The sequence below is a fragment of the Gambusia affinis genome, linkage group LG24, assembly GCF_019740435.1.
Source record: "Gambusia affinis linkage group LG24, SWU_Gaff_1.0, whole genome shotgun sequence".
Classification (NCBI taxonomy): domain Eukaryota; kingdom Metazoa; phylum Chordata; class Actinopteri; order Cyprinodontiformes; family Poeciliidae; genus Gambusia; species Gambusia affinis.
The window spans coordinates 9,381,428-9,392,418 of NC_057891.1; the positions used below are offsets into that span (position 1 = coordinate 9,381,428).

At 38.7% G+C, this 10,991-nt stretch overlaps 1 protein-coding gene across 1 annotated transcript; it reads left to right on the top strand.

Annotated features, from left to right (window-relative positions):
* Positions 1-1,800: 1,800 nt before the first annotated feature.
* On the top strand, positions 1,801-10,759 carry gyg2 (glycogenin 2). The gene is made up of 9 exons (XM_044109319.1): positions 1,801-2,100; positions 2,607-2,745; positions 3,597-3,771; positions 5,212-5,374; positions 5,722-5,848; positions 6,667-6,847; positions 7,513-7,629; positions 8,785-8,937; positions 10,130-10,759. The coding sequence occupies exons 1-9, from the start codon at positions 2,094-2,096 to the stop codon at positions 10,265-10,267; spliced, it is 1,200 nt and encodes a 399-aa protein (XP_043965254.1). The 5' UTR covers positions 1,801-2,093; the 3' UTR covers positions 10,268-10,759.
* Positions 10,760-10,991: the final 232 nt, after the last annotated feature.

Here is a 10,991-nt window from a genome sequence, read left to right on the forward strand (position 1 = left end):
TGTGAAAAGATACTTTTTACAGTGTCCTGCAGTGGAACTTGGGCATTTTTATAATTTGTCACATTACAGCAAACCTTCACTTATTTTTCTGGGAGTGACAGATCATCACAAAGTAATACATTACTTAGAAGTAGAAGGATAATAATAATAATAATAATAATAATAATAATAATAATAATAATAATAATAATAATAATAATAATAATAATAACAATAATAATAATAATAATAATAATAATAATAATAATAACAATAATAATAATAATAATAATAAAATATTATTATTAAAAATATGGAATGCATTTGTATTATTCTGCTTTTACTCTGATATCTGTATGTGATGTATTAACAGTATGGCTGCAGTTGTTTGCGTAAAGGCATTAGTTCACATTAGTATACATGGTAGTGAACGTATCAGGATCTGGGGATGATATTCTTCAGCAGGTACAGGTGAGTGAAACTACACAGGATTTAATTTCCGTATTTTCCAGGTCCAACGTGTAAAAAAGAATGAAAAAATAAAAAAGTTTTCTTTTTTATTTTTTATTTCCTATCCAGTTATCAGAAATCTATCTGTTGTTTATTCCTGTCTGTTTTTTGTAGCTTCCTTATTTAAATCTGACAGAATCATATTCAACAGAGAATCTAGGGGAAAAGCCACAATACCTGGAATATTTAAGTGTAACACTGAAGAACTCACTAGAAGTCTTGTTTTATAGGTCAGATTTAAATTACAAAGCTGTCTTTGAGTTTTTGCTGTCTGAGCTAAATTTAGTTATTCTGGCTATCCACCAACAGCTGTCATCAGGATTAAACATGTGCTGCAGTTTGTCAAAGGTGTGTAGAGTAAGTTCTATTTATAAATACTCGTGTTATTCGGTCAAAGAGCATTTATATGTTGAGAGAAAGGTCAGAGGTAACAAACACCTTCACAGCAGACAATGGAGTTCCTCTCCACTTAGATATTTAAACTGTACAATAACTTAATTGGTTTTATTCAATTAGGAAATACAATAAAAAAAATACTGTATTAACTCAAAAAGAAAAATAACTGTCTTAACCATTTTATCCAAGTTTCTTCAAAGAGTTGTTGCAGATGCTGATGGCTGTGGAAAGAAGGATTTCCTCTAGCAGTCTGTACTACAGTGGTTGTAAAGAAGCCTCTGACTGAAGATTCAGTTGTTGCATAACAGTGCAATAAGAGGATACGTAGGATTGTCAATAAGTAATTAAGTGATTTTGATCTGTATCCAAAGAACTGTGTACAGAAAACTGTCATTAGCCTTAACACACCATCCCCACTGTGAACCATGGTGGAGGCAGAATCATGCTGTGGAAAGGCTTTTCTTCAGAAGGAACAGAGAAGCTGCTTAGTTTGAAAAGAAGGCAAATGGAGCCAAACCTGTTTGAGGTTTCAGAAGACCTGAGGCTGGGGTCTGGGTTCCTCCAAATCCATTTCCTTCAAAGAAATGGCTGAGCTCAAAGCACATTCATGTGTTAGAATAGCTTAGTCAAAAACCAGGACAAAGAAGAATATGAACAGTTGCTTTTTATACAATCTGGTGGAAGATTTTTGCAAAATTGGGATTTTTTATGTAATAAAACGAGAAAAGGTTCAAGAGGAGTAAATCCTGTTGCAAGCCAGTGAATGTTTGAGACTCATGCATTGCAGTGGTTATAGGTTATTTACACATGACTGATGTGGAAAGTGAAAAGCAGCTCTCCTGAGTAGGTTATCAGCAGAGTAAGAGATTGTGCTATTGCACAACCCTTGTTGCCAAGCCCCCTTTTCTGTTAGTTGAATGACCAGTTGGACAAACACATCAGAGGATGGAAGCAGTAAGGCCTCTGCTTCCTGATTTACTCCGCCATTAAAAGCAGACTGAAGTGTGACTCCACATCACAGTGGCAGATTAATGCTCACAGTGAGGATTTAGGAAGTGTCCCAGATCCAGCTGGTGCACCGGTGCACCCTCGCCATCGACTGTTCTGATGTCACCGCTGACAACCGGCAGCATGCAGGCGTAGTTTGCTCCTCACCTCCCCTGTGGAAAAGTAAACCTCCAGGATTTGGAACTGACTGAAGAAAAGAAATGTCAGGTAGGAACCTACTTTTCATATAAATGATGGGATCTATGGATTCCATCATGGATTTAACGTCAGATTCTTCTAATATCCTCCCGCTCGAGAGCTCGGCATGTTTCAATGCACAAATAAATATAAAAATTCTTTGATATGCTGCTGCATGTTTTCTGCTTACTGCTCTTTCATACCAACTGTGATAGTCTCTCTGTGATGTTGAATTATTAACAATATGATGGGTTAGCGTGTATGAAATGAGAACAGACTCTCTGCTTCTTCTGGTTCAAATCAAAAAGGGAACCAAGTGAAATCTAACACTGTCCTCAGACATAAGGTTACAAGCCTTCATATCAAGCTGCAGGCCAGGATTATGGAGCTGCAACCACACACCTGCTACAGCTGGTCCATAATAAAACCACAGAGACAAACTCAGAACAAACAATCCATAGAGTTTAGTTGTTTTATCTATTTGATGGATAAACCTTGAGATAACTGCACTATTTTTGTCTCCATTCTGTGTGCAGCTGGTGAGGCCTTCGTGACCCTGGCCACCTCAGATTCCTACTGCCAGGGGGCGACAGTGGTGGCCAGAAGTTTGCGACGGCATGGAACAGCTCGCCACATAGTAGTCATGGTGACCCCAAGCATCTCTGAACAGTCAAGGTCAGGGACTCATTTCTCTCTGATGCTGAGTTCCAATAATAATTCTGTAAATGTCCAAGATGAACTCAAACCTATCGTAGGATTCAATACAAAAAATACCACACTTTTCCAATTTCAAAACAGAAAATTCCAATAAAAACATTAAAATGGCCTTTTCTGAGCATCATGTCAAAAACACATCTAAAGTTTCTTCATGTTTGAGAAATCCTTTAATCTCCCGTGGCAACCATTCAGCTGTGCAAAACGCCAGGGTGGCCTTTGATGATGAAGATCCTCCTTGGAGCTGCAGTTTCCAAATTTCTGAACTCCGGACTCACAGCAGCCGTCCACCACAACTCTTCTTCTGAACTCCTTCAGACTAGCCAGCAGCAACTAGGAAACACTTGGTGGAGCTGCACATCAGCTGAGCTAATTCTATGAGTTAAAACGGGTTGGAGGGTTAATGGAGGTGATGATATGATGACTTCCTGAAGGCATCATAACAGAAAGAGCAAGAGTTTCCTAAAGACACAGAGGCACAATATCAAGGTGTTAAATTATGAAGTCAAATTTCTTTTATGTATATATCATTTTTGTAACAACTGAAGGTTGTACTTGATTGTGCTATAAAAAAGGCACTATGTGCCTGAAATAACAGAACATTATCCCTTTAATGAAATGAAATTTGTGATGAATCTTTTTATTCCTTGGATATGAAACTAAGCAGCTAAGTTTACTCACTGAGTTTGGTAACGCATTGTGTTTTTAGAACTTAAAGAACAAAATAAATGTATACCTTTGAACCAGAGAGGCCAAGTACTTTGCAATAAGTTACAATTTACTTTCTGACTAACTGAACTCCTTTTGAGCAGAAAAGTCCTTGAGAACATCTTTGATGAGGTCATCACTGTGGATGTGAAGAACAGCGAGGACCAACTCCATCTGTCCATGCTGGGACGTCCTGAGCTTGGCGTCACCTTCACTAAACTCCACTGCTGGAATCTGACTCAGTACAACAAATGTGTCTTCCTGGATGCTGATACACTGGTGAGTTTAATAGCAATATTCCACTTTAGGGGGTTCAGTCTGCCTTGTGTTTCGCTGGTGCATGAAAATATTGGTGCATGAAAAGTTGGAAAACTTTCTGGAGGAATCCTCTCCGTGGTAGAGGGATAAACATGAAGGGCAGAGCCCCTAGGGGGAGCGGGCACATGCACCCTGTCTTCTTTGTTCTGTACTGAAAGAAAATTTGTTGTGCTTCTGTACAATATCAATAAAAGCATTCTGATTTTGATATCTAGGTTATCATCCTGGATCATCCCATAACCCAATCTTGGATAAGCAAGAAATGATGGATGCATGACGGATAGATGAACAAGTGTCACAATTCAATTCAGTTCATTTGCATAGCGCCTAGTCACATCAAGTAACTTCAAAAAATTAGGTCTGTTTAATCTAGTCATACAAACAGATTTCAAGTCAAGTAGATCCATTCCAACTGATCCTAGTCACAGAACAATGCAGTTAGGTCATGAGTCAACACACATCAATCTGGTATCTTCATTTGCTTCTCTTCTGACCTCCTGACCTCTTACTTATCTCCAACATATAAACCCTGACATGTTCAGTTGCACTTTGTTCTTGTGATTTCTCGGCTTGTGAAGCATGTTTAAAGGCCAAGCTGAGTAAATACAAGGTTCCTGAGGTCAGACATGGACATGCAATGTTTACTGTGGTCAGTAATATTTGTGTCTCCTTTGAAGTTCCCGACTGAAGCACCCACAGCCACTTCACCAACTCCTTCTGGTGAAGTGGCTGAGACCAGCCAGCGTGTTCTGGTCTCCTCCCAGTGGGACGTGCCCAGAAGGCATCCTAAACCTCAACTGGTTGCTCTTGACATGAAGAAGCAGCAGCGGAGGAAACACAATTCACAATCTCCCTTTCCATTTCCATACATAATCTTCTTCACTTGGGGCAGCACCCCTTCCTGCACCCCGAGAAGGTACTCTACCCTTCTCTGGCTCCAAACTATGGCTTTAATTTGGAGGCACTGGTCCTCATCCCAGTTGCCTCACACTCTAGTAAAAACCACTTCAGAGAACACAACCCAATGAAGCTAACAGGCTACATCATATGCAAAAATCGGACATGATTCTTAGGCCACCGAAAGAGATCCTCTCAACACCTGAGTGGTGCCAGAAATTCTGTCCATAAATGTTATAAACAGAAATGGAGGTCCCCACTGAAGGGCAACTGCCCCTGATGTCCACACAATATTGCTGAGTTGCAATACAACCCTACGACAGCTTAAGGGACTCCAGGAGAATCTGATCCATCCATTCATCCCCTGGGCCTTACCAACAAGGAGCTTTTTAACCTCAGCACCAGACAATCTGGAATCTAACTGACAGCTCACTGACAGTTTTTACTGTTACAAATAAAACCAAAGAGGAGAATTTTACATTTTTCCACACTGTCCCTTCTCAGGTCCTGTGCAATGTGGACGAGTTGTTCCAACGGGACGAGTTGTCAGCTGCTCCTGACCCTGGCTGGCCCGACTGCTTTAATTCTGGTGTGTTTGTCTTCAAACCGTCCAAGATCACCTACACCAGCCTGCTGGATCACGCCCTGCAACACGGCAGCTTTGATGGTAATGCATGTTTGGGCTGCAGGCAAGAAAAAAGCGGAAGGCTGATTGCTTTCAGGAATGATGTCTCAACTGAACATGCTAATGTAAAGTCAAGAGAGATCTTATGAACTAACATGATTCATTCATTGCTCAAATGTACACTTAAATGTCTTATCAGATTTTCCAGCTCTCTAACAGCGTTGCAATAAAACCTGGATTTGTTTCAGTCAGCTGGGAGTGGGATTAATGTGATAATGACCCTGACAGGATGAGCTGAGATTCCTATTTTTTGTTACCCCAACTAGACAAATCTGTTTAGTAAGAACAAATTTATATTTTACTAATTTATTTGTCTTACATATTATCAGGAGGAGATCAGGGCCTCCTAAATTCATTCTTCAGCAGTTGGAGTGTGGAAGACATCACTAAACACCTGCCATTCATCTACAACCTGTGTGTCAGCTCTGTGTACACCTACCTCCCTGCTTTCCAACAGTGAGTGTGTCAGCAACAAACGTGGCTGTTATAAAACTCTGCTGGTAGAGTAGAAGGTTTTAGCCATAATTTAATGTTTTCTTGGTGTCTGGAAAACATTTCAGAGCCATTTCAGAAACATCTGGAACATAACGGCAGCTGGAAAATGCAATTGTTTTGTTGTTGACTTACCATCCAGAAATCACTTTCTAAATGGTTGTTGGTTGTGCAGGATGCTCAACTTTTGCTTTTCAGAGATGTACAGCTGCATAGTTGCACATCTGTAGCAATGTAAGTGTTGAGTTGGGGGTGTGGCCAGCAGCTTATTTGGATTTAAAGTGACAAGAGTCTTATTCTTGAAGGAGATCAAAATGACAGAACTGACCAGATTAAAGTCTCATTATCAAAGAATGATTTTCTCCAAAGAATGTAAAGAACATGTTTTTTTATAACTTATAGACTCTTCCTAACCTGTTCATGGAAGCATAATATGCCACCTGGATGTGAGTGCAATAACCCCTAATAAATGAATTTACATTCCAAGCTTTTAAAACTCAAAAAGTTAAAAATATAATAAGGTATATATAGGATGGAAAACATCCATCTATATGTGTTGAGCTACTGAAATAAATACAGTTTTAAGCAACAACAAAGTGAGTGGGGATGTTATGATGCTACTCTTATTAGTTGTTACAAAACTTTAATATATTTTTCTTTAGGTGCAGCCTGAAATTTGAGTGATTGTGTAAATATGAAAAAAATGACTTCTGGTTAACTGTGTGACTCCAATCTGCAACCCGCTGACTAATGTATTGAACATGTTGCTGTTCTTCCTGCAGGTTCGGCCACCAGGCAAAGATAGTTCACTTTGCAGGAGCCGTGAAGCCGTGGAGCCCACAGAGGGACGGCTGCCACTCACAGAGTCTGGAGCAGTTTGAGTCTCTGTGGTGGAAGGAATATCACAGTCAGACACCTTCTGCTCCAGACACTCAGCGCACTCCAAGAAGACCCAAACAACAGGTACTGAAAGGTTTACTGTTTTATTGCTCTGCTCTTTTCTTTTATGCCTTTTGCCCATTTCTTTATGTTTTCAATTGCAATGTTTCCATTTAATAAGAAACACAATCATGTGCTAAGTTAAAAAAACCATGTCTGTCGTCTTTGTCTTTTCTCCCACTACAACTGAACAACATTCGGTTGTTGATCACATGATACATGTGATATGGAAAAATGTTAATCTACTGAAACACTGAGAAATACTGAGGAGACTGCAGCACAGGGTGGAGGCTCAGCTTCCAGCAGGACTCCATCCTAAACATATTCTCTTTTCAATCTTTGGCTGTAAAATACTATCTGAGAATCTAGTAGTCATGTTTCATATTTTATTCCACTACACAATAAAACTACTTCTACTTTATAGAAAACTCCAGTAAAAACACATAGAAGTCTTGGGACTGTAAAACAAATTCATGAAGGAAATATTCAGAGCACCCAGCAGTAGAGGTGGTGTTAGAAAAAGTCATTTTTGAGTCTGACTGCTTTAGCTGTCATTGGCTGGCGGCTTCCTACCCCTAAACTCTGAAGTGTTTCTCCACTGTGAACATCCAGAGTGGCAGAGAACTCAGAACCATGACTCTTATTTTGGATGCCAACATGAAGTACAACAAGCTTTCTTTTTTCTGCAGATCCAAGAACAAGAGGTCAAAATGCCGTTTACAGGAAACTTGGACAGCTCCAGTTCACTGCTTGCACATTTTTCTCCATCCTCCAACAGCCTTCACTCTCACACCAAAGAAATGATGGTAAGATGAAAGCGCTGTGTCATTGACCTGCATCAACTCTGAAAAACACTAGAAGAATCTGTATTCACTGAATCAAAACTTAAATCTGAGTTGAGAACTTCCAAAGTCACTATACGTGGAGTAAAAGTCGACTTTGACACATCTTGAACTGGTCGCTCACAGATCATGCAGTTATTCAAAAATCCCATTAAACAACAACACACCACAGACAAACGCTTGGGTTTCTTTCATTAATGGAAAATTGGTTTTGTATTGATCAAATATTTACCAGGTGGAGCATTACAGCAAAAGTTGTATTTATTTGTGAAACTAAAACTGTAAAGCTTCTTTTGACACTCAAACAACAATTCTGATTGCTTTATCATTAGAAAACGTTTTAAAAACATAAAAACGACATAAGACATTTTTACACACACAGCTATTGCTCTGAAAACCTCATTACTGTACAGCTTGATGCTTGGGTTGTATGTGTGGTTGAATTAAAATATTTTTTTGTAAAGTGCATTAAGACGACATTTGTTTTGTGTTAGAGCTTTATAAATAAACTGAACTGAATTCTAATTGAATTAGAAGTAAAATTTCTCTGATTCTCACTTTGAACTTCAACAAGTCTTGTTCAGTACGTCTGAATGTTTCTTTGCTTTGAGTTGCTGACATGTAAATTGCCCAAACTATTAAAATTGGCACTTAACTGTAAAGGTGTAGCTCATAGGAAAGTCGATGAGTGTGAATGTGACCTCCTGGGATCTTGGTAGAAAAATGAGAAGCTGAAATTAGAGCACTTCATTTCCTTTGACTCTGTTTAATTTCATGCTCTTTCTGTGAGTAGTCATTTAAATATTTGTTGATAAAACTATTAATTAGCAGAATGAAAGGCCATATTAGCATAGCTACTTATGTTTGGAATATATCATGGTAATTATGATGGCTGCTTATCAGACAGGCCAAGTGGCTCTTGTTAGTTCCAGCAGATCAGGATCTCTGCTTCACTGCGTTTCCTACAACATTCCAGCAGTAACACACAGTCTGTTATCTGTATGGTGCGCTGAGCTACATCACATTTATGTCACTCTCAGTTCATTTCAATTTCCATTTTATGTGAGATTTGTTAGATTTTAAATGCACTGATCAGTAACAAGGCTTCAATGTCTGAAGGCTCCCCACACAGACAGAACTCCAGTGCAGGACTCACCAGTTCTGGAGAAAGAGTCTCCACCAACAGAGACAGCAGAGGTCAGTGACCCCGCTGGAGCTGGAGCTGAAGGGACGGAGGACAGGAAAGGCACTGCAGATGGAGACGCTCAGCCGGTATGGAAACTTGTTTCACTTTCCAATATTTCACAACTGAAGTCTTCCTGAGATGGTTTACTGGACATACAGGTACATTTTATATCTCTGTATCTTTTTAACTCAACTCAATTAATTTCATTTCAGTTCAATTCAGTCAAGTTTAATCAAATCCATTTGAATTCAGTTAAATTTTGTTTATTTAAATTTAACTTGAATCAACCCAGTTTCAGACATTTCCATACATCCATCCATTTTCTATACACTCTTGTCCCTCAGGGTCAGGAGGGGCTGCTGCCTCTCCAGGGAACATTTCGGGCAAGAGGTCACCCTGCAAAGGTCACCAGTCTGGGGCAATACAGAGACAGACAGGACAAACTACCACACACACTCACACCTAGGGAGAATTTAGAGAGCCCAATTAACCTAACAGTCATGTTTTTGGACTATGGGAGGAAGCCGGAGAACCCGGAGAGAACCCACCATGCACAGGGAGAACATGTAAACTCCATGCAGAAAGACCCCGGGCCGGGAATCGAACCCAGGACCTTCTTGCTGCAAGACAACAGTGCAGCCCCAGTTCAATACTATTAAGTTCAGTTTCATTCAATTCAATTCAATTCAATTATTCTGAGTTGAGTTCAACTCAGTTCAATGAAGTTTAATTCAGTTAAGATCAAATCAGTTGAGTTCTGTTCAGTTCAGGTCAGTTGAATTTAAATCCATCACTTTTGGGAGCAAATTGTGTTTATTAATCAATTTTTAAAAAAAAAAAAAATATTGAATTTTTTCTGTATTACTAACACAAAATCACCTGTTTTTACTATAATGTTGTACAAGTACAGACTGCCTGAATCAGGATAAATAATGAGCCAAATGTATAGTTTGGACTCCAGTGAAATTAGACAAGCAGAGCTAGAGACTGAAACTGAAGAAAGAAATGAAACAGTCTAATTGATTCTCAGTTTTTATGAGCTGAAAACACTGTATTGAGTTGAAAAGATTCTTTACTTCAAATTATTTTTTACTGAAAACAACATGTACTTTTGCTCTAAAGAAAAAGATGGAACAAAGAATAAGCCTCCACAATAGTTGTCAGCTAATAATGGGCTTTTTCTTCACAGAATTCACTCTGTTCTTCCAATCATAACAAAGCCTATTAAAAAAAATCCTGATAACCCTTTTTTGTTTCTGCCACATTTCATTTCATCAGGCAGAAGAAAGAGAGGCAGAACATCGCAGAATGTGGGAGGAAGGACAGGTGGACTACCTTGGCAGAGATGCTTTCCAGAACATCCAGAAGATGCTGGACCGCTTCCTGGACCCACAATATGAAACCTCTCTTCCTTAAAGTGCGCCATCACTCGCTAAAGTTTTTACACCCCTTGAACTTGTCCACACTTTGCACTGTTCCAAATGAAAACTTTTTAAAATCTTATCAGGATTTTATAGGAGTGATCAATAGAAAATACTATTTTCTTGTTTTTTTCCATCAAAAACAGAAAAAGTTGAGTAAAATTTTCCTCCAGTTCCACAGTGACGCAGTAACAATCATGTGAAATCACAATAAATATTTTTCGTTTCGGTTGCAATGGTATTAAATGTGGAATAGTTCAATAGTTAGTTGATCGGAGCTTTTCCATGCGTAGAGACGTCATGAAGTGTCACCAAACAGCCTAAGTAACACAAACACTGGAGAGGTTTTTTATGATCTTCTCATTAAAAGTACAAAGCCTTTTCCTTCCTGTAACTCTAGAGGGACGTGGACACTGTGACTCATATTTAAACTATGTGATATGTTTTCTTATTTGTGTTCTGTTGTGGATAAAAGCTCTCTGACAAAGCTGTGAAAACTGATTTAATAATTAATTACTATTTTTTGAAAACTTTGATCATGTTGTTTTCCATACATTTTGAAGATTATATTTAGATTAAAGCCCTATACTTTTCAAAATAGTTTGTATTGTGCTTATGCAGAGTAAGGGTCTTAACAACAAAGATATTTTTATTACCTTTTTTCTTTTTATTAACTTTTACAGTTAGAGATAACTTGCTAAGCAAAGTGGTGCTTAAAA